The 24,038-nt window shown below is 42.2% G+C and overlaps 1 protein-coding gene across 1 annotated transcript in view; it reads left to right on the forward strand.

Annotated features, from left to right (window-relative positions):
• Window positions 1-24,038, forward strand: part of MSH4 (mutS homolog 4) — a 77,786-nt gene that overhangs the window by 12,580 nt on the left and 41,168 nt on the right. The window contains exons 3-7 of the mRNA XM_075002573.1: window positions 11,404-11,567; window positions 12,827-12,937; window positions 15,838-15,953; window positions 17,418-17,591; window positions 19,107-19,279. Of these exons, the coding sequence (XP_074858674.1) occupies window positions 11,404-11,567; window positions 12,827-12,937; window positions 15,838-15,953; window positions 17,418-17,591; window positions 19,107-19,279 (738 nt within the window). The remainder of the gene's footprint in view (window positions 1-11,403; window positions 11,568-12,826; window positions 12,938-15,837; window positions 15,954-17,417; window positions 17,592-19,106; window positions 19,280-24,038) is intronic.

Below are 24,038 nucleotides of genomic sequence, written 5' to 3' on the forward strand. Positions count from 1 at the left end.
CAAGACTGTTGCTCAGCTCCACATAAACGTGCGGGAGCTCAGAGCAGTTCAGCTGGCATGCGAAGTGTTTCAGAGCGAACTGAAGGGGCAATGTGTTGCAGTCAGCGCAGGCAATACTATGGCAATGTACTATATAAACAAACAAGGGGGTGCATGCTTGTCATCCCTGTGTCTCAAGGCCCTCGCACTCTGGGACTTCTGCACCCAGCACCAGATTCCCCTGAGGGCGTTCGACCTGCCTGGGGTCACAACTCCCTAGCAGACTGTCTCAGCAGGTCCTTCATGGACCATGAGTGGTCACTGCACATGGAAGTACTGAGTTCAATTTTCCAGAGTTGGGGACGTCTCCAGGTACACCTCTTTGCCACTCATCTCAATGCATAGTGCAGGATGTTCTGCTCTTACCAGAACCGAAGCCCTGGCTCTTGGGCAGACGGCTTCAGCATTCGTTGGTCGGAACTCTTGTTGTACGCCTTCCCACCAATACCACTCATCCACCAAACACTGCTGAAAATTCGGTTGGACCGAGCATCAGTTATCCCCAGCTTGGGCTCGGCAACATTGGTACTCGACCCTCTTGGAGATGTCCGTTCATGACCCAGAGGTGCTGCCACTACGCCTGGATCTGCTGACACAGGAGGAGGGGAGACTGTGGCACCCCAGTCTCCAGGCACTGCATCTCACAGCATGGAGGCTCCTTGGCTGAGACCGGTCGAGCTGGCCTGCTCCAAACCTGTCAGGGAAGTATTGTTAAACAGCAGGAAGCCCTCTATGAGGGTAACATGTAGCCAAATGGAAGAGGTTTGCCATATGGGCCACTCAAAGGGGTTATCCCTGGGGGAGGCCCCAATACCTTGTGTCCTAGACTACTTGCTGGCCCTAAGCCAGACAGGGCTGTCACTATCCTCCCTGAAAGTGCACTTGGCAGCTATTTTGGCGTTTCACCCAGGGGCCGTGAGGTCATCGGTCTTCTCAGACCCGGTGGTAAAAAGGTTCATGAAGGGAATGGAAAGTGTCAAACCACAGGTTCGGGCCCCCCGTCAACATGGGACCTTAATTTGCTATTGTCTAAGCTTATGGCTCCCCCATTTGAACCTCTTGCCACCTGTTCCATGTTATTCCTTAGTTACAAGACAGCAGTCCTGGTGGCCATTACTTCAGCCAGAAGGGTGTCACAACTCAGGGCCCTGACAGTGAACCCACTTTATATGGTGTTTCACAAAGATAAGGTCAGGCTGAGACCCCACCTGATGTTTCTGCCTAAGGTGTTCCCCCCCCTTTCACATTAACCAAGACATCACCTTACCGGTGCTTTATCCAAAGACCCATGCCTCCCCTAGGGAGCAGAGCTTACACACTTTGGACGTCCGGAGGATGCTGGCCTTCTATATGGACACAACCAAACCCTTCCGGAAGTTGCAACAGTTGTTCATTGCAGTGGCAGACAGGATGAAGGGGAATCCAGTCTCCTTTCAGCGAATCTCCTCCTGGATAATGGCCTGCATCAGAGAGTGCTACAAACTGGCGGGGGTTCCCCCTCCCCCGATCAGGGCTCACTCCACCAGGGAACAGGCATCCTCTGTGGCATACTTGGCCAGGGACCCTATCCAGGACATCTGCAGGGTGGCCACTTGGTCCTCCATTCACATATTCTCAGCACATTATGCAGTTACGCAGCACGCCTGGGAAGACACTGCGGTGAGCAGGGCTGTCCCGCACTCCTTCCGGGGCTCCGACCACGCCTCCTAGGCATTGGCTTGCATTCACCCAAATTGGAATGCACATGAGCAATCACTCGAAGAAGAAAAGACAGTTATCTGTTCTGTAACTGGTGTTCCAGGAGATGTGTTGCTCATGTCCATTCCAAAACCCTCCCACCTTCCCCTCTGTCGGAGTAGCTGGCAAGAAGTAACTGAGCAGGGGTGAGGCGGGCGGTGCATATTTGGGCGGCCGTACGGGCACCACTCCAGGGGGCACCACACTGACCCTAGGGCTATCAGCTAGGGCAAAAAGCTTCCGGCAGCTGGGCATGCACCGGCGCACACCCAAATTGGAATGAACATGAGCAACACATCTCAAAGAACGCCGGTTACAGAACAGGTAACTGTCTTTTTCATGCTATATGATTAGTGCTCTCTGTCTGTCACAGTAAGTCCTGCAAGTTGCTGATTCTGTGACTTTCTGTGATTTCTACAGGAGCAAGTGTGGCTGACATCAGGGGCCGCCCAAGCAGCTGGCTGCAGGGCCAGCTACTCAGATGGCCCCAAGGACAGCTACGTCAGTTGCTGCTTGAGTGGCCCCTGGCTATGGTCCCTTAGCACAGATACTCAGAGTGAACCCCCTTGCAGGGGTGTGTGTGTGAACTTTCATAAAGGGGTGCAGCAGGATTGGCTGCTGGGTGTCAGGCTCATCCATCTAATTAAAAAATGTAATATATTATTCTTTTGATGGATGTGTATTCACATTTATATAAGGATGAATAAAGATTTTGCATTCTACATAGTTATTTTCTTACACGTGCCAAACATTTTTTTTTTCCGCAAATGAGCATAACCAAAATTTCCATCAGTTTGAGTTACATTAGACAGGTTGTAGGGGGAGGGGCTGCTATTTGCAGGGCAAACAGTGGGGCCCAACATAAAAAGTTTGCTCACCCTGCCTTAGCAGGTGGTTAGAGCAGCTTTTGCTTGGGCAGCCCCATGCAGTGGCCCCTGGATGGGGTGCATAGTCCCTGGCAGCACTCTTATAGCTGGCAGCTGGGGCAGTTGCTGCTCAGAAAGCCCCTGGCAGCTGATGCTACTGCATCTGGGACTCCCCACCCCTCTAAACAGCAGCAGCAGTCGCCCCAGCCACTATGGGCCCCAGGGCAAAAGCGTGGAAGAGGTGGGGCTTCTCCAAAAGGGGCAGGGCCAATTGCAGAAGGGATGGGGCCAGGGCACTCAGCCCTTAGTGTCACTTGGATCACGGAGCTCTGGACCCCTGTGCAGCTGCGCCCTTTTCCTCTCCTCCCCCATCCCTCTCATCTACAGGTCTGCCAGCAGTGCCACTCCCTCCTTAGTCACTGATATTTTAAGTAAAATCATGGTTAGGTCATGTCAGTGAATTTTTGTTTATTGCCCATTGCTTGTCTACGGTTTTTACAAAAACACCCATGACTAAATCATAGTCTTATGTATGATTTGATGCTTTTGATAGAATTTGTTCCAACCTATAGGCCTTCTCATCTTCAAGCATTGGTTTAAGTCAGAAGACTGCAAATTGTCCTATGTAGTGTTTAAGCTCATACTTTTGGTTGTGACTTTGGAAACTTTATCTGATGCTATGTGAGAGTTATGGAATAGGCTTTGTTATCCTTGTTATTGTTACAGAGAGTTTACAGCCTCACTAGACAACATAGAGGTAAAGAGAGCCTATTAGAAAAATGAACTGGTTTTCTTGAAATATGTATCAAGGTTTTATAACTTGGTTTCTCCTGTTTTGGCTCACAGTTGGAGTGGAGGAAACAATGAGAAATGTCTGTGTCTAGGATCAAGTTCTTTGTCTCAGATGTATTTATTTAATACATTTTAGTATTTATTTATTTACAAAGCATTTTCAGATTTGCTGCTTGCTTCTGTTCTGCTGTGGCTTCTTATTTTTTTGTGGATTTTCTCTGGTTCATGGTATTGGAACAGGGTGCTGAGATGCACAGTAGAGGGCACTGCAAAGTTATTTTTTGGTTCTGAGAAATATAGAACATGTGAATAACTTTAGTTTTCCAGGAAGATTGCTCTGAGTCTTGTTTTGTCTTCACACTTAATGAAAGAAATAGAGTAGTTTACCTTTTGTCATCAAGTGAACCCCAAATGGAATAAAATATAAAGAGAATGTATTGTGTCAAAATAAGAAGTACTTCCACTTGATATTAGTTTAAGGAAATAAATTGAAAAGTGGCCCACAGTTGGTCCCAGAGAAGTGCTAGGTTTGAATGCCGTCATAGATAATGTCTGTCAAAAGAGGGTTAAATCTCCCCAGAAATATTAAAAGGTAAGATTTAGAACTAAATTTTAAATATATTAATTGAGAAAACAAAGTGCTTGACAAAGAGCCATTACTTCTGAAATGTGGAAAAGTGACATAATAGCACACGGGCAACTCAGCAGTAAAAACATGCAGTCAAACTACAAGAAGTCTGCTTGCATAGAATGGATGTATTTGGCTGGCCTGATCACTGTTGTTTGATTTCCCTTTTCCCCCACCTTCAGAAACTGTTAGAAGTAGTGCTCCATCTGATTTTGATCACCATGAAACAAAATATATATAAATGCGTCCCAAAATAAGAAAAAAATGTACTGGGTCTGTGGGTCACATAAGGAAGTTTTCTGAACAGGGAGCTAGTTGTCCCATAATGGCGTGTGTCACTTTAGTAACACCTACAGCAGGGGAGCAAAGCCCTATGCCGATGGAAGCCAGCAGAATCTGGCCACCCTGTGAATGGGCAATGGTAAACAAAGTGTCTTGTGGGCCACACATAGATCCCCATTGGGCTGCATGTGGCCTGAGGGCCTCAGATTTCCCACCACTGCTTTACAGGCTCTAACCCAGTTACATCATGCTTGCATGTGCACACATCCAACTATCAGTTACTCAAATGTCCTGTGTGAACCATGTCATCAGTATTGTGACTGCTAGGGCTGAGAAAACTTGCCAACACTGCATAATTTATTGAATTCACAATGTCTAGTAATAATTATCCACCCCAATTTCCCCATTCCCAGTCCTTACAGGTTCAAACATAGTGGACTCAAGGCTATGTGTTTACAAGGAGGCTCAATGGACTGGGGAGACAATGGGATATCACAAAAACTAAAAAAAAAGACGCCAGATTTCAGATTCATTTCAGTCAATTGAAGATCAATGGTCAATAAACTTTTCAATATGACCTGTTCTGATGAGATGTCTGACTTGGCTTGCACAGATGAGATCTGGTTAATGACACAGTATTATATGAGTCCTGTGTCCACAGATACACATGCAAGCTTATCTGCTTGGCAGTTTTCAAACTTTTTCATCGTGTGGCTCGCCTCTGAATACAGTATGTTATAGATTATCTTCTCTCTTATTTAGACTGTGATTGTATAGACCATTTCATGTCTTACTGGTGATCAAATAATATCCTTGTGCTAAGTACAGGAATTGGTTACCTGGGAAAGTAATGTTCGGGAGTATTTTTAGTTAATGTTAATATGATTTAGTGACTGGAAATAACTAATAATAGCACACTGTGATCAACTAGCAATCTGCTCTTAAACAAGTGCTCCATAAACCCTGACTAAGCTAGGTTGGAAGGTTGAGTGTTTTTCAAACTGTGGATGTAGTGTGGTGGCCTCACACAGGAAAGACAAGGGTTAGTGCAGCCTTAGAGGGGTTGTACAGAATCCGGGTGAGTTAGGAAAGGGTTTATTGGGACAGCCAATGAAGAGAGGGCATGCTGGGGCAGAGCAGAAGGCAGTCAGTCTGTCTCTAGAGATTGAGTGGGAAGGACTGGCTGCTGAGGAGCATCTGAAATACAGAAATGCTGGGCTGGGTAACAGAACAGTTGGCGGGGAGAGGGTGTGCAGGCTCTTGGTGGACTGTGGCTGGACTGATGCAAGGGCCAGGAAGGTGTTAGGACTATGCGGGTGGGTTTGGCCCAGGGAAAGTAGTCACCAGAAATAGTAGGTGAGGCTGTAAGTGGTTGCTCTAGGGTGTGTGGGCTGAGACCCAGAGTAGTGGGAAGGCCTGGGTACCTCCCCTTTGCAGTTTACTTGCCACTGAGGAGAGTGACCTAAATCCAGAATGCATTTGGACCCTGAAGCAGGGTCTTAGACTAGAGAATCTAGTTGGCTGCTGAGGTAAGTAGCAGAACTGTTGCTCACCTGTCCCGAAGAGGACATTGGTCTGGGAGTGACGTGTCCAGATGGTGGAGGCAGCAGAACTGATGACAGGGAATCACGTGTAGACTGAGGCATAGTGGTGATTGTGAGCTAATTCCCAGAGTGGCCAGCAGGAAGCACTGTGATGGTAAGTCAATCTCCAGTTACATGGAAAGTCTCTCAGTAAAACAGGCTTCTTCAGGTGCATGGGATACTATTGTCTACAGAAGGTGAGTGGCAAAACAAGACTGGAAGCTAATAAGCTACAGCACAAAAAGAATCTCTTTTCTGTAGTCAGCAGAATTATTGTTTGTTAGCCAGTTTGTCAGATTATATTGTCTTCACTTTTCTTCAGAACCAGCACTTGTTCCTATGATTAGCTTTCTGAGTACCCCAGTGATAGTCGGTAAGTGCCAGGATAATATTATACAATGCTTTAAAAATGACAGTGCTGTCTTGCAGATAAGATTGCTAGGCTCTGTGACAAAGTCTCTGGGCCCCAAGAACTGGTTTCATGCAGAGGAGTGCGTATATGTTTACCCTTCGTAGAATTCAGATTGTTCATGCAGCTGGAATTTTTCAAAGCTACTGGAGGATGTCAGAGCCTGTTACAGCCATTTGGCTATTATGGCTTAGGGAAGCCAATTGTAAGAACCAGAGCCCCCTTTTGATAGAAGTTCTCAGCATCATCTTTGGTGACTGTGATGTAATAGTCACCTTGAAAAAGGCTGTTGTTCAGCTAGTGCTCAAAAAAATCTTTTGGCATGATTTTGCCTGTTCTTGTCTTGCACAATATCAAATACGCTAGTTCTGAGCAAGGTTTTTAAGAAGTTTGAGAATAGCTATTTATAGCAACATTTCAAATCAGCCAGCAACTTTGACCTGCACAATTGGATTTAGGCCCAAAACGCAGCAGTGGGACAAGGATGATCATAGGGATGTCTTTTTTTTTAAAATTTTTTTAAAGCAGTGGACATTAAATATCAGTGCTTGTATAACAAGATAAGCCTGCAGTATTTGACACACTTGACTATGAGGTCTGCTGTGTTGCCTAATCATCTAGAAGGATGGATACAAACTTTGCACTATCTTGGCTCCAAATCTTCCTTTCAGACAGAAGAGGGGTTGTAAAGGGCATCAGCTTCTCATTCACAGGGATACTTTCATAGCTACAGGAGGTTTAGTTTCTTTCCCACATCCCATTTGACATGTTAAACCTCTAGGATAGCCTGCTATCTGCTTAGGGTGACCATCCATCCAGTATTGGGTGGGACGGTCTCGTATTTGGGACGCCAAAAAGGTGACCCGACTTATTTTTTAAAATGGATAACTTGTCCCTTATTTCGGCCATTCCCCGCCCCCGACATTTTCCACTCACAGAAGCTGCAGGGTGGGGGGTGGGAGGACGTGGGCAGCTGCCACTTCCTCAGGGCTCAGGGAGTGCTGGCAACTGTGGCTTCCTCAGGGCTCTGGGGCAGGGCTGGCAGCTGCTGCTTCCCCAAGGCTCCCAGAGAGACTGGCAGCTGCTGCTTCCCTGAAGCTCCCAGGGAGCGCTGGCAGCTGCGGCATCCCCATAGCTGTGGGGCAGGACTGGTGGCTGCCACTTCCCTGGAGGTTCCAGGGAATGTTTGTGGCTGCAGCTTCTCAGGGGCTCCTGGGAAGTGCCAGCAGCTACCACCTTCTTCCTGGCTTCCTGGGGCTTGACAAAGCTGGGAAGAGCTGCCCCTCCCTGCATATCTCCCTCTCCTGTATTTGGGACAGGGAGAAAGGGTTACCCTATAACTGCTATTATATGCAGCTTTACAATGTCCCAGCAACTCTGAGCTCTGCATTTCCTTCATTAAAACACAGCTTCCCACTTCTTTATGATCTGAATATTTATTCCATCCATTCTACTATAGCGGTTCCTCAGACCTGTGCTTATTGAGATGTCCAGATAGCACAACATGAAGCAATTCACCTTCTAACCAACAATGTACATCAAAAACACATCACCATGGTGCTTCAGATACTACCATGGCACCCCATCCAATAATTATTATGATGTAAATTTCTGAACTTGACTTTTGAGGCTGTTTATGGACAGAGCTATGCTTCATAGGGACCTTGAAGCTGCGACTGCAACTCAAATGGAACTCTCAAGAGTAAGGCATTGTGGCTTCTTTCAGGCAGGCCTACTTCTGTGGTACTCCCTTCTGAGAATAAATATAGGTCTTGGTACCTTCAGAATAAAATATAAGTCATTTATTTACATGGGCTTTCCCAAAACAACTATATTAATGAAGATGACAGGGAAAAGGAAAAAGAAAACATTGATGTGAACATTGGCATAAATTCCTATCACAAAGCAAGTGGGGGATATCCGTCTTTCAGATGCAATATATTTGAATTTTGGGTTGCATTCAGATACTAGTTGGTCATGTTATAAATACCTAAATGTAGAAAATACGGTTTTTAAAAAGTTTGTTCTCGTATCTTGTCCAAAATTTCCCCTCTTACACACTTTTATTTCATAGTTCTCCATGTTAGTTGGCTAAAACCCTCAATCTCAGTGATGACTTCAGTTCAGAGCTGGCGTGTATTTACTTTGTCAAGTGCTTTGGGATCCTTCAGAGTGAAATATAGTGTATCTGTAAAATAAGTACTACTATTTCTGTAATCAAGTCAGCTTTTATTTAAACTATCCTAGTGTACCCAAATCTAGCAATAAATTGATAAAAGGTTAATAGCAAGGTGCACAAAAGGGAAACCTGACAGGTTGATAGGGGTTGACAAATGTGAGAGTGAGTTTGACTGATAAAAGAAAAAAGATTGATGAAGATGTCTTCTGTAAGAGTGCTTGATTAAAAAACTGATGAAGATTGATGAGAACACTGGCTAGTACCACAAAGGTGGAGAAAAAGAACTTTCTTTCTAGCAAGGAATCTAACATATTGACTTTTTGACAGTTCTGGGGTTTAGCAGTAATTCACTTCATTTTCAAATTGTTTGATATATCAGTAAACCTCCCTGTGCTGTAAAAGTTACATATGGCTGAATTTTTATAAATAAAGCTTGAGTGTGATACATCTACCATATGCATGTATATTTCTTAGACTAATTTTGAGGTCTTTTAAATTTCAGAATCGCCTTATAACAAATTAAATATTTTCTGTATTATGGTTTTAAAGTGGTTTGCAGAAGGATTAGTAAATTATGGATCTGTCAAGAACTCTAGTTATTGGTCACGATTTCCTTGTTTACAATGTTGAAGCTTTGTTGGTCCCAGACATTAGAGAGACAGGGTGGATAAAAGATATTACCTCACCCACAGTTTTCTTGAAGTTATTCGTAATTTCTCCCCTAGCTTGTTCTTTGGAAATGTGTATCATTTAAATGTGAAAGAAATCATCACAGACACTAATAAAGCTATTTAAATGCACCTACAGTTTCCCACTTGTACCTTTTATTAAATAATACTGTCTAGATGTAGTATTCCTAGATGCAATTTGCTAAAGAATAGGTATAAAAATTAAACCTCTCTGTATCTCAACTTACCTTGTCTGTTGACCCATATACCTACAGTAATATTTCTCAAATGATTCCTTCAGGTGTATTGCTGGCACTCTGCTAGCAGAATCCTGTGGCTGTGAGGAGCCATTAGGAGCAACGAGAGAGCAGAAAAGTAGCAGCCTGTTTTCCTCCAATTAAATCTGCCTCTTCTTGCTACTGCCGGTCTTTCCCCAAAACTAATCACAAAGGAGGTTCTTCTCCTTCCCAGAGTTCAGTTCTGGGGCACGATAATACAGGACATCTAGAAGTTGTGGAACTGTCTTGATAGTCTCTTGAAGTAGAGCTGTCTGCAAGGTGAGAGTGCATGGAAGGGGTGAGAATGGAAAACAGTTGCATCAGCCCCACTCCTACACCCAAGCTCTGCAACCAAATCTCTTCACTTTACCCAGATCTACCTATCCAACAGCAGCTCATTACAGCTCCCCAGAATCCCTGAGAATTTTCACCATGACTCCAATCCCACAGTCCTTTTTGGTGAACCACTTAAAAAAACCTGCGGGGCTGGTATAAAATTCTCTGGTGCGTTCCGAAGTAGAGGAGTTGATACCACTTGCTTTGTCACCCTGGGTATCTCACAATGTGTTCCGCAAACTGCTGAAGCTTGGAACCTGGGTAATGCACAACCCAGCTACCAGCATGCAGATTCCAAGTGTCCATAGATAGCTGAAGCTCTGACCCTAGCAGCTTGCCAGTCTTGTTTGCATCTTGGAGTCAGACCTCAACACACTCTCACTCCTGGATTTTCGTAAAAAGGTATGTTCTGTAATGACCAGGCTTCTCCTGGATATTTCAGATATTCAAGTACAATGTCCCATAAGAAGTCAATGTTCAATAGTCTGATACTTTTGCTGAAGTTACCTAACAGTTAAAGTTAAACACCATACTGGACTGTTTTAGATTTAAAAAAATGGGTTTATTAACAAAAAAGATAGGATTTTAAGTAAATTCAGGTATAAAAATACAGTTAGAAATGTTTACAAACAAATAGAGAAAACAGGCATCTAATTCGAAAACTTAATCCAGCAAAGTTTGGTTCAAGGTTTACTTTAAGATGGCCTTACTCACCCAGGGGTTTCCAGCAAGATCATGAATGTTCCTTACTTTCTTCAGGATCTCTCCCATGGCCAGTCAATCTGTGGAACTTCTTGCCAGAGTATTTTGTGAAGACCAGGACTTTAACAGGGTTCAAAAAAGAACTAGCTAAATGCATAGAGGATAGGTCTGTCAATACATATTAGCCAGGGTAGACAGGAATGGTGTCCCTAGCCTCTGGGTATCAGATGCTGGAAATGTGTAACTGGGGAGGGATCACTTGATGATTACCTGTTCTGTTCATTTCCTCTGGGGCACCAGGCACTGGGCACTGTCAGAAGAGAGGATACCGGGCTGGTTGGACCTTTGGTCTGACCCAATATGGCTGTTCCTATGTTCTATATTCTTACACCCTGCCTTAATATTCAGTAAAGTGAAGGACATCTCATCAGAATGTGCTTTCAATGGAAAACTACTTTCAATTTGTGTCTCTCCATATTTTGTCTGTTTAACCAGCAATAATAGCTGCCCTGAGTTTTGTATTTAAAATTTAGAATTACAAATGCTTAATGATAGCACTAGCTCTTCTTCCCGTTTTTCGTAATGCAGCAATAGTGCTCATTCACTGTGTTTCTTACATGTATTTCCACCTTTAAAAATGTTATTCTTCATATTCACCCTGTTTGCGTACCTGTGGTCTGTTCTTATTTTTAAACATGTTTACATGGTGTTTAAATAATTAAAAATATGGCTCTTTCTTTGCATAGTACATAAAATATAGAAATCAGCAACTTGTATTTTGCATTTTGAAGTAAAATTAGGAAACTTGCTAGTTTTTTGCAGTTTTGTGAGTGAGGAATATAAGTACACTATGCAATTTGTTGTGAATTGAGTCATAAGTATAAAATATACTGTTGCTTTACAGTTACATCCTCATCTGCTGTTTCTGCTCATATGGTCGCCTCTGTTATTGTAGCTGTAGTCGAAGGGAGAGGGCTTGCCAGAGGTGAAGTAGGAATGGCTAGTATTGACTTAAAAAACCCTGAACTGGTATTATCTCAATTTGCAGACAATACAACCTATGCCAAGGTAAGTTTGAGTAGTTTTGGTTGCTGAACATGGTTGTATTTTACAAAATGATCAAGATTTTTGTAGATGTCTTTTTTGTCAGAATGCTTATAAATAATAGCAGGAAATCCTGATTGAAGACTACAGTTTGTTCATACCAAGAGTAACTAATAAATATGTAAAATAATGTGAACAGTAACATTTATTTTGACTTCTGTGGCTATTGGGTACTGATTTTTAAACCATCTCCCTTAAAGGTTCTGTTGACTCATGGTAGGGGGTGAATTTTGTTGTCAGTTAATTGTGTATTTATTTGTGTCTGGATTCTTTCTTCTCCATTTCCGCACTCTTTATAAGGGCTCCACTGTGTCCTGGACCTTGATCCTCAAAGTTACTCTTAGAAAATTGATCTGTCTCCATCTGGCTAATCCTGTACTACAGTCTTCTCCCCCGCACCCTTGCCATCTTGCCCTGACATCCCCTCTTAATTGTCTCCTTCAGATTAGAACATGATGAAGATGGAACTCCTTTCCTTTCAGGTCCTTTCCTGCATTTTCATTAACTTTTAACATCACTATTTTACCTATCACTCAAACATAACTTGAATTGTCTTTGATTCTTTCCTCTCCCACGTTCCCACATCAAGCTGTGTCCAACTCTTGCTACGTTTTGCTCCAATGTTTTTAAAATCTGTCCTTTTTCATACTGTACAGACTGCAAAAACGTGTCCCTTATTAGCTCATGTATCTACAGTCAAGTTAGCCTGTAGCATTTACATGCATGCTTAAATTACAGCAAGGTCTAAAATGTGATGTAATCCAAAGAGCCATATCCAAGTGAATCTTTGAAGCTTCTGGCCTTCAGGAGTGCTATGAATATCTGTATCCGCAAACTAAGAAAGTTACTTCTGATTGAAAAAATATTTAATACGATATCTTCATTGGTCATCTTTGGAACCTGGTACAATAGGTATACCTAAATCTTCTGCTTATATCACACTTACCTTGTTATCTGTCCTCAGTGAAGCAGTTTCACCTCTTACTAGCACTCAAGTTCAGGAAGTGAAAAAGCCATTAAAAAAACCTCACTGTTATTGGCCCTGCATGAAAATAGACAATTATTTGCCTGGTTGTTATATGTGCACATCCCTTTAAATAGAATTTTTAAATGATTTAAAATTTTTTACAAAGACTATAAAATTTCAGTCATTTCAGGATTACTTTATTTGTGAAAATGTACTTTGTGCATGTTAAATATTTTTAATCTTAATTTTGTTTTAGGTTATTACAAAATTGAAGATTTTAACACCATTAGAAATAATAATGTCAAATACTGCTTGTGATACAGGGAATACAACAAAATTGTTCAGTCTGATAACAGAAAATTTCAAGGTATTCTCTTTTGAGATTTCATTCAGTTTTTATAGGGCTCCTATTTGACAGGTTTTATGTGGTTGTGGATTTGTAATAGCCTTTATTAGGGCATCTAAATGCTGAATCCCTTACCTTGCTGGCGCTGGGCAGAGCACAGGCAGAGTTCTATCTATCTATCTCCTGAAAGTAATGCCATGTCCCCCTAGCCTCTCCAGCAACTCTTGGGTATTTCCCAGAATCCTTTCAAAGGTGTGAGCCTTCTGGCTTACACTTTGCCACCTCAGGGTCATGCAGTAGTGAAAACCAACAGACACACAGACAGACTTTTACAGGATAGTAAAATAGTATTTTTCTTAATAGAATGAGAAATACTAGACCTAGATAATAACGTATTCTATGTAGGGTTTCCAGCTTTCTAACTGCACAAAACCAAAGCCCTTGCACAGCCTCTGCCCTGGAGGCTCTGGCCTCCAACTGACCCAACTCTCCTCCCTATGTTGCTGTCTCTCACCCATCCTTACTCACTTTAACTGGGATAGAGCAGGAGACTGGGAGGCAAGAGGAGGTGTAGGTTTCAGCTTACGGTGTTGTCTCCAGGCTGGGGCAGAGGGTTGACATGTAGAAGGGGGCCCCAGTCTACGGGTGAAGGTTTTGGAGTATGGGAGTGGACTCATGTCTACGACACCAGGTTGGGGGTGTAAAAGGGGTTGTGGGCCCTTGAGAGAATGTGTGTGGGAGGAGCTTCCCGCCTGGGGGTCGGGGGCAGGCTCTTGAAGGGAGTTAGGGTGTAGGAAGGGGTTTTGACCTTAGGCAAGGGATTCAGGGTGTGACCTACAATCAGACAGTGCTTACCATAGGCAGGTCCTGGCTGTTGGTGCAGAGGGGCTGAGGCAGACTACCCATGTGCCCACATTCCATGCTCCTCATGGAAGTGACCCGTATGTCTATGTCCTAGGCGGAGGTGGGGTCAAGCAGCTCTGCGTGGTGCATACTGTCTGCTTCTGCAGGTGCTGCCCCTACAGCTTCCATTGGCTGCAGTTCCCAGCCAATGGGAACAGCAGAGGCAGTGCTCAGGGTGGAGACAGTGCTCTGAGTTTTACTAGTTGCCCTTGTGCTCAGGGCCACAGGTAGTTAGGACATGCCAGCCACTTCTAGGAGTAGCACGAAGCCAGTGAAGGCAGGGAGCATGACTTAGCCCTGCTGTGCGTCTGCAGGACTTTTATCAGCCTGGTCAGTGGTGCTGATCGGAGCTGCCAGGGTCTCTTTTCAACTGAGTATTGTGATAAAAAACTGGATGCCTGAGAACCCTAAACATACAAATACACGTTTCCTTGCCTTGGGTTCCTTACCACTCTTGAGAGTTCTTTGGGTGTGGGAAGAGTCCTGTGGGGTGTCTTCCTCCCCAGCTCATGACTTCAGAATCATGGAAATTTTTCCAGCCAAGATAGCTTTCTCTTTCCTTTGTTGGTACTGCGGTTAAATTGGGTCCCCTGCTGTGAATTCTTGGCTGTCTTTTCCTCTCTTAACAAAGCTTAATGTTTCTCTTGTGCGTCATTTGTAAATCTTTGCCTTGTCATAACTATCTCTGTGTCCTACTAGTCAGTTTTCCACTATCTGCTTATTCTCTAACTTCAGACAAGTTGGAAGTTGTTGTGACACTTGGAGTTCAGCCCAGACCTGTAAGGGGTTCTGTCCCTGCCTGCCTTGCATCTCTGCCTTACATGTGATACTGGAGTGGCTCACAGTTCTGACACCAACAGACAGCCTGCAAGCCTGGAGGTCAACCCTGACTTTCACCACACAATTGCTTTTTGCAGGTTGATCCCCCAAACCTATCCCAATACCAAATTTCCCCAGCAGTGTTCATCCTGGTGTGTCCAGCCCCATCCTGGAATGCAGAAGTTGAGTTTGCTTCTCTTTTAAAGAGTCAGTAAACAACAGCTCATTAATTTTTCAGTGATTTGATAAACACTTCAGTCAAAGCACTGAACTGGTTTATTGTAAAAGAACAAGTTTATTAAACAAAAAGTGTTATCAAGCACAAGGAATGAAGATAGGAAGGATTACAAACAAGCAAAAATAAAAATATGCTATTAAAACTAAAACTTAATTTTTAAAATTAGAGTTTTTGCCTAGGTAGGGTTCTGATCTGTACTCAGTTTCTAGCAATTTCAGTCTCCTGAGTTGAAGGATCCAACATTGTGTGATTTCAAGAGCTCTTTTCCCTTTAGTCCCTCAAGTGACAGGTAATAAAATATTTTCCTGACTGCTTATAACGTCTAAAGTTCGATGACCTGGCTTAGTAAGCAGGAAGCCCTCTTGGGGGCTCAGCCTGCTGTATTCACAGAGGAGCTGATGCCATGTTAATTTTGTGTTCCCCATTGTAATGGTTAAGAGGATATCTTCCCCACTCACCAGTTTAATGTTTTTATTTACCTTCCATGTAAGCATACCTTCATCCTCCCTGCCTGATGACACAACTAGTCAGATGAGCAAACATATGCTCCCCTGTCCAAGGCAGACTGGGCCCATGCACTTGTTGCCAAACACATTTTAAGAACATATTTTAAGCACGTATCTATAACTGATTGTATATAGTCTGTGCAGATTCTCCAGAATGAGCTGGGGTGTCCAGTCCTCTCCTGGAACACTCACAGAAATTGTTTGTTTCTTTTCTGACTATTTATATGTGATAACCTACATGACAGCTTCCAGATAGAAATCAGGATAGGTGTGAGTGGGTTGTATGGAATATGTCAGGCCTGATAAGGATGCTGGACTTCTGCTACTGACCAAGAGTTGTGAAGTGCCAATGGGCCTCTGTCATATTTTTACGTAGAGATTCCCCAAATCATCAATCCCTTTAGTTCATTTCCAGGAGATTGTAAGATCTTTGCTTTATTTTGTATTTTTATTAGAATGTGACTTTTACTACTGTCCAGAGAAAATACTTCAATGAAACAAAGGGCCTGGAATATATAGAACAGTTGTGTGCATCTGAATTCAGCACCGTACTAATGGAGGTTCAGTCCAAGTACGTTTAAACTAAGTAAGAAGAGGAAGTAGTATTTGCAGTAAAAGATTTTAACAGTTTGTATAGATGTAATAAACTGGTCAGTGGCTTCTGATTAATTGGTACACATAACCCTGAAAGCTGGGATTTGTAAATTTAGTTGTCTTTTATTTTTCACTCAGACATTTCTGATATATCCATTACCAGTGATACATCAATTATCAAATACCTCTTGGAGCCCCAGTGAACCACTATTTAGAGACACTGGTGTTAACTTTTCTTTAAGAGCTAGTTAGCATTGCTCCTTGTATTTGCTGGAGGAAGTCACTACTGAGCAACAAAAATATTTGATCACTTGGGTCCATGTTTCAGTAAAGCATTTCTTAAATTGCACTGCTAGACTTAGGTCAGGTCTGCAGCAGACCTGAAAATCTGTTTCAGATATGCAATTCTAGCTATGGCAATTGTATAGCTAGAATTGACGTATCGGAAATCGACTTTTGTGATGGTCTTCACTAAGGAAGGCCAGTGGGAGTGTTTCTCCCGTTAACCTCCCTTGATGAGGAGTACATAGGTCAACTGGCAACCCCAGACTGATCAATTTCCTGTGTCTTTACCAGATGCATGAAATCAAGCTCTGTAAGATCGAGTCTGACTGATTTGATCTTCCTGAAAGTGTAGACAAGCCCTTACATATGCACAGTAGCGGGTAGACACAAGGCAAGGGTATGTGCGTGCTGGGGCTCATGGCTTCAGCAAGAGTGGGGCTGTGAAGCCCTGACCCCAGCATGCACGTTTTGGCTCTTGAACTTCTGTGAAGATTACATATATGGCTTTAGACAGTCAGTAAATTTGGCCACCCCTTGTGTCTACTGTGCTCCAAATCCCTAATAGGTGTGAACATGACTCTGCAGCATGGTATAAGATTGCTGGAGAAACGTACCCCTTAAATACAATAAGGCTACAGTTATACGAGCAAGTTTTGCAAGCAAAACCCTGGTTTTGTCAAAAAAAAACCCCAAAAAACCTCAGGGAAGTGTGCACACACAAAATGAGATTTGTTAACAGTATCTTGAAAAAACACATCACTTTTGTCGGCAGCGTTCTGCCTCAAAGCTTTGAGAAATAACGGTGCTGTTGACAGATTCTGTCAACAAAAAAGCTGCGTGGACGCTCGGGGGGGGGGGTGGTGTCTCTTGACAGACATGGGATCCCCAACAATGGGCAGCCCTGTCTTTTGTGCTTCTGGGTGCCTGTTTTGTTGAGAGAGCAGCCAAGCAGTCCAGCTGTTTTGTCAACACAGTGGAGTGCTCTCCGGATTTGCTTTTGTGTGTGGCCACACACTGTCAACAGAAGTTTTGTCGTGAAAACTCTCCCAAAAGTGACTTCTGTTGACAGAGCGCTGGTGTGTAACCATAGCCTATATGTTTATGTGCTGGATGAGGAGTAATATTTAATGTTTATTAAACGATTACTGCTTTACAGGTATTACTGTCTAGCAGCTGTTGCAGCTTTGCTAAAGTATGTTGAATTTATTCAAAATTCAGTTTATGCTCCTAAGTCACTCAAGGTTCGTTTCCAGGGAAGTGAGCAAACTGCAATGATAGATTCATCATCAGCCCAAAATCTTGAATTGTTAACTAACAATAGAGATTCACGGTAAGATTCTTTTGTTTATACATATTCAGGTTTTTTGCATTGTTATAAATTTATAATGCACCATGTTGTATGGTATATGTAGTTTACCTGCTCAGAAACAAAAAGTTAATTTGATCCTATCTTGCTAGCAATTATATTGTACACAAAGCTGATTTTTAAATAATTTAAAAAGAATAATGAATTGCAATTTGGTGCCAAATTTATAGTGCTAGCCTGGAATTTTTTTACATGCATCAGGAAACCCTTAGTAATGAAAGGATTAGAAAGGAAGAAAGAGAAAAGATAAGAGTTGTGTTTGGTGTATTTGTCACAAATGAATCTTCTGTCAGCAGATATGAAGCATCCCTTCCAAAACCAGTCCCATAAAAATCTTTTACTGGTTCCTATTAGTTAGAAGTTGGCTTAAACAATGAAACATCCCTTCCAAAACTCTTTTAGCACTCTTGTTGCCAAAGGAAGTATCCCATTTCTCCTTGAATCTTGCTGTATTTTGGCCTTTTCAGAATCCAATGATAATTAGTTTCCATGATGTGATTGGCATAAAGGTATTTTGTCATCAGTTTGACTATCCTTCTTTTTAATATAACTGAAAATCTTTTTGTTGTATTATGAGCTAGGGAAAATGGTGGGTACAGATCTCTTTTTTCTATACTTTTTTTTTATTATTACACTATACATTTATGTCGCTTTTTATTCAGCTGCTTCCTAAATTTATCAATCACAGTCCTTCAGTCTTTCTTCACATAGGATTTTTTTCGTGTCCCAAATTATCCTCATTGCCTTTCTCACATGTAATCTTAGTGAAAGTTTCATTGTAACTTGCTGTTCTTTAAAAATGGAGTAGGTGTACACATTAAGGGCCATCTGTTTAGGGATCAGTTTAAATTATTTTTAAAGTCTAGAAAGCTAGATATTAGGTCATGGTAAAAATCCTTGCAGATCACAAGCATGTTGGTACTACTGTTGACCCCAGTTATTTAAATTCTTATTAAATCAGGGCTTACCTCTGTGCTTGTGATGGGATTTGAAATTATTGTGTGAATCTTTTTTATTAAGTATACTTAAATAAAAAGCAAGTGGTAATATTCAATCTGGGATATTAATTTTGTTCCTATTACAATGCTTGATATTGGCATGGTTGCATTGGCCTCAAACATTTATTTTCCACTGAGAGGCCGGGTGATTTTCTTCCCCTGCCCTCTGAAAAAGCTGTTTATAAGTACTGTGGCACAAATTGAAGGGCTCCAAATTGAAAATAGATAACAAAATTATTTTAACTTATAGACATGTATTCATACTGAAAACTGTTCAAGACACACAAATCTTAGGCCCTGATAGCCTGATTTTTCAAAAGTTTGGGGTCCCAGAGCTCGCATGGAGTCTAAGATTTGTGGTTGGTACACACTTCTGACAAACAAGCTGTGAATTGTCAGCTAATTTAGTCTGAAAATTTCATTTGATTTTTATTAGTTTGTCTTTTTTTGATTTTTTTTAACATTTGTGTTATTTTCAAAGGAATGGTCACACTCTTTTTGGTGTTCTAAATTATACTAAAACTCCTGGTGGAAGCCGAAGACTTAGGTCTAATATCCTTGAGCCTCTGGTTGATGCTGAGACAATTAACACAAGATTGGATTGTATTCAGGAACTACTCCAAGATGAGGAACTTTTCTTTAGTCTTCAGGCAGGTAAGAGCTTTTTATTTTATTTTTTTTTGTAAACACTAAAAAATCTATTTAAATATTTTTTGATTTTTGTAATTGCTGAAAACTCATAGTATCTGTTAATAAAATAGATATGGAATATGTCAAGCTACATTTCATAGTGGCTTGTCAAGCTACATTTCATGGTGGCTTTTAAAAATGTTATTCGTATCAGTAGCTCATGCTCTGTCTTTGTTTAATCTGACTTTTTTATGATTTTTTGATCATATTTTTAAAATTTTTATGAAGAGTCAGACCAATCAATAGTGCTTTAGAGGAATTTTGAACTGGCCTCACTAGCTCTTCAAACACATGCATTTTGTGTTGGAGCCAAGCTTTTCATATATATATATATATATATATATATATATATATATATGTGTGTGTGTGTGTGTGTGTGTGTGTGTGTGTATATAAATAAAAGTGTGTGTGTGTGTGTGTATATATATATATATATATATATATACACACACACACACCACTAACATCTGTAATGTAATTTACATACTGTTAAAAACATGCAGGTTCTCATTTTTAGTTTATGAGATACAGATAACCAGATATACAAATACACAGTATTTGAGAACTTTTTCTCCAGGCCAGCCTCTGTACTTCTCAGTTTTGGTGGAATGGGCCTTGGGTTAAAGCCCTTAAGGTGGAGAGCCCCATCTCTGCACCAAAACTTATCGCTCCACTGCTGTCTCCTGTTTAGTAGCCATTGTATGTGTAAACCTCTCTCATCCTTCCCCCTAAGAGGGGAGGGTTTAAAAAGGTCTCAGGCAGGCCTGAAATGGAATCTGGTGATCCTAATTGGGCCAGGGTAGCCTTGTCTCAGTTGATTCTGATTGATTTGCAGTAATTTCATTCCCTATTTAGTAGGTAAGTGGGCCTTTTGCCCTTCTAGGGCTGCCTTTTCCCACGCTGATGTAGTACTCAGGACTGATTTTGTCACAACACATAATGAAAGAGTACAGGTTAATCCAGCCAAGCTTGACATTAAATTAGCTAAATCTTTATTTCTTGGTTTTAGATGGCTTGTTGCAGTTTTGGGCTAAATGAGTAATCACTTTTGCTCATATCAGGAAATCTTTCCAAGGCTTTTACAGCACAAAAGTGGAAGACGTAGTCTGTAGAACAACCCTTTTTTTAGCTTGGTATTATACAAGCAGAGCAGATATGAATACATAAATATCAGCAAAGTTTGAAGATCATCAGAGTGGCTCGGATGGTTTTTTTTTAATCCTTTATGTTTATATCTTAAATATTACAAATACACATTTTAAAAATATAACATTTAGAAATAGTTACTGCATCACAACTACCTAAAACAGTGATTCGTTATTTTTCATTTTTTGTTTCCATCCTATCATAAAAATATCTTGAAATTTATATCCCACTCACCATGAAGTAAGGAGGCAAAATGTGTGTATCAATCACAGTTTGTATAAAAACACCAGCCCTGTCACTTTGTCCTTAGTAATTTTTGCTTCCTTTCCCCTGGACCCATGGAGTATATTTCTTCAGTTTTAACTTCATCCACACCCTCCAGCCCCATTTCAGTATGCCAGAAATATTCATATGAAGACATACCAGAGGAGACTGTATTTTGGCACATGGAGCTCAAAGGTGGTGAGCTAGGTGGGAGAAGTGGACTATAGTATATGCTTCCCAACAAGACTATCTGTCAACATTGTCTCTTGATCTTGTTAGTGCTTAGCTCTCTAATTTGTGTGAAGCATCTGCTTTGTCTGGCTTTAGCAAAAGAAGGACAAGCAGGGATGGTCCCATCCATAGAATGATTCGAGGCAATCACCCTGAACCCCGTATGGCCTAAAGTGGGGATGAAAAAGGACCTGAACAAGCAGCAGGAGTTGAGCCCACCCCATCTATACTCAGTGGCAGTGGTGGGAAGCAGAGTGACCTGGCCCCAGCCATTCTGCTCCTCTGGCTCCCAGCCATGTCACTTGGGGTATGGGGCTTTGTGGAAGGTGTGGAACCACTCCCTTCACTCACTGGCAGTGGGAAACAGAGTGATGTAGCTGGGAACTGGTGGAGAGGAGAAGGCTAGAAATGCATCACTCTTCTTCCTGCCACTAATGAGCATAGAGGCAGGCCTGACCCCTATTGTTGGTGGCATGCCCTGCATGGGGGAGGGAGGTTGGGAGAAGAGATGGAATATAGCCAGCGGTGGGGAGGGAGCATGTGGATTGTGGAGAGGGGTTAGGCGGATGGGAGGGGTTGTCCTGGGCCCTGCATCCATATAGGGACAGCCCTGAGGACAAGATCAATAACTGCCTGGCAGGCTTTTATCAACTCCTCTTTTTCCATTCATGTCCTTCCAGCAGATTCATTGCTGGGACCTGAAAATCTACTTTTTTCATAGAAGTGTTAAAGTGGACTAATCATTAGAGTCTTCATCCAGCTTTCCCATTTCTTCCTTTAATGAACACCTCTTTTTGAGTCCTTTTGAAAACCATTTGTCCAGTCACTGTATGTCTGTCCTACAGTGTGCCCTCACTGGACATCTGCCACAAAGAGGCACCTGTAAAAGGGAGGCTTCAGGCACAGAGTTAGTTGCCTGTTGTAAACCCTGCATTCCCAGGGAATGAGTCAGTGATCATGCTGGTCCCTTCTGCAGCCAGTTTTCATCTCTCCTGCCCCCCAGCCATGAAGCATTCTTCTTTTCATTTAACATGCCAGCCAAACATCCAGTGGCTTAAAGATGTAGGGCACTCACTCTGTCTACTCAACTGTATATCCCAGGGTGCAGTTTGCCTCCTGATTTACTCTAATGCTGTATCCAGCAACCACCCTTCCTCTAGCCCCATTTTCAGAAGTATTAACAGAATGCCTGTATTACAGAGAGGTTTGAGAGAGCTTTTCAGTTCTAATGAATGCAACTATTTTATTATAATATAAGTAGCTAAGCAAGATGTTAAACAACATCTATTAAAAGTTTTTAAATTGGGAGGCTGGATAAATTGCACCTAGAATTATTAAAAGACTGGGCTAAGGAACTCCCAAGTCATTAATGTTGAATGTAATTAATCTTGGAACATGGGGAAGTTCCAGAGGATTGGAAGAAGGTCACTGTTTACTAATATTTCAATATTTGTAGAGTGTAAATGGGATGACCCACATTCTATGGGCTTCTCTCGTGGTAAAGTCATGGAAACGGTGATATGAAGTGCAATCAATGAAGAATTAAAATGTTAGCGTAATTAATTCCAATCAGGGTGATTTTATGCAAAATAGGTCTTGTCAAACAAATTCAGTAATGTTTATTGAGATCACAAGTTTGGTTGATAGTTTATTGCATTAACTTAATATACTCAGACTCTGATTTTTTAAGAATTTGCACTATTACTACTCCATGTTAAATAGCTTAGTGTTTACGGATGACACACAAATTGGTGAAGTGATAAATAATAGTAATAGTTGGGACTGGTCCTGTTTTGATCAGGAGTTTGAATTCAGTGGCCTCCTGAGGTCTCTTCCAGTCCTATGATTCTGTGATAATGATGAGGATGTATAAATTATACAGACATTCCGGGATCATTTAGTAATGTCCATCCATACAGGAGAACTGACCGTACATGTAGCTCTTCAGCACTGCTACTCACCAGGGATTTTATTGGACCTAGAGCTCTTTTCTCAGTGGAGTGCATGGGGATCTGCTGCTTCTTTAGTAGTTCTTTAATGCCCACCAGACTACATCTTCTTTGAACCACTTGTAACAGGGAGGCCAGCAGACCCTGCTAGGAAGTGGGAAAGGTGCCTCTGGTTAGCAGCCGAACTAGGGACACAGCTAGTGCAGCACTGCAGGCGAAAGCAAATTGCAATCAAGTAATCATAGAATAGCTCAGTGGTTTGACAATTGGCACTGAAAACCCAGGGTTGTGAGTGCAGTCCTTGAGGAGGCCATTTAGGGTTTTGGGGTAAATAGATTTAAAAAAAAAATCTGTCAGGGATGGTGCTTGGGCCTGGCGAGAGGGCAGGGACTGGACTCGATGACTTCTCAGGTCTCTTCCAGCTCTGTGAGATATGTATGTAATGAGAGCCAGCTGAGCTGACTACAGCAAACTTAAAAGCAGCCCCAGTCTAGCAGGGAGAGGGGACAGTGAGAGAGGAGGTGGAGGAGACTGTCAAGCAGTTAAGAGGGGGATAAGGAGAAGACAAAACAGGGAAGAGGTCGGGGAGGGAAGAGTGCCTAGGCTCCTTCTCCCCAACCAAAGCTGATAGCCCTGGCTGGGGCTAGAGCAGGGAAAGTGATGACCAACTGGCCAGAGCAACAGAGGTGGGTGCAACCTAAATCCTCCAGCTGGAAGCAGAGGTGCAAGACCTGAGCAGGACAAGGGGCACCTTACCACACAGTGTAGTTATATAGGTAGTGGTATATTCTGCTTGGCTTCCTTCTGATAAGATTATTCCACCACGGGCTGAGACTACAAATTGTGAAATTGCAGGGTACATAGTCATCTTTTCACTGTTGTAATTGGATAGGGATTTTTAAAATAGCCCATTTCCTCTATTGGACTACCTGCTATATCTACAGCTTGCCAGATTGTCTGCTATAAGACAGGTAGCAGAGACATTTGATAAAGAACAGTAGCTTGCTGACAATACTATTATAATTTCCCACTTTTCTTCTTCGAGTAGTGTTCCCGTGGGTAGTCCACTCTGGGAGTGGGTGCATCCTTGTGCTGGAGATTGGAAATTCTTCTACAGTCATGGTTTCCTGCAC

This window comes from Carettochelys insculpta, chromosome 9, assembly GCF_033958435.1.
Source record: "Carettochelys insculpta isolate YL-2023 chromosome 9, ASM3395843v1, whole genome shotgun sequence".
In the NCBI taxonomy this organism is placed as follows: domain Eukaryota; kingdom Metazoa; phylum Chordata; order Testudines; family Carettochelyidae; genus Carettochelys; species Carettochelys insculpta.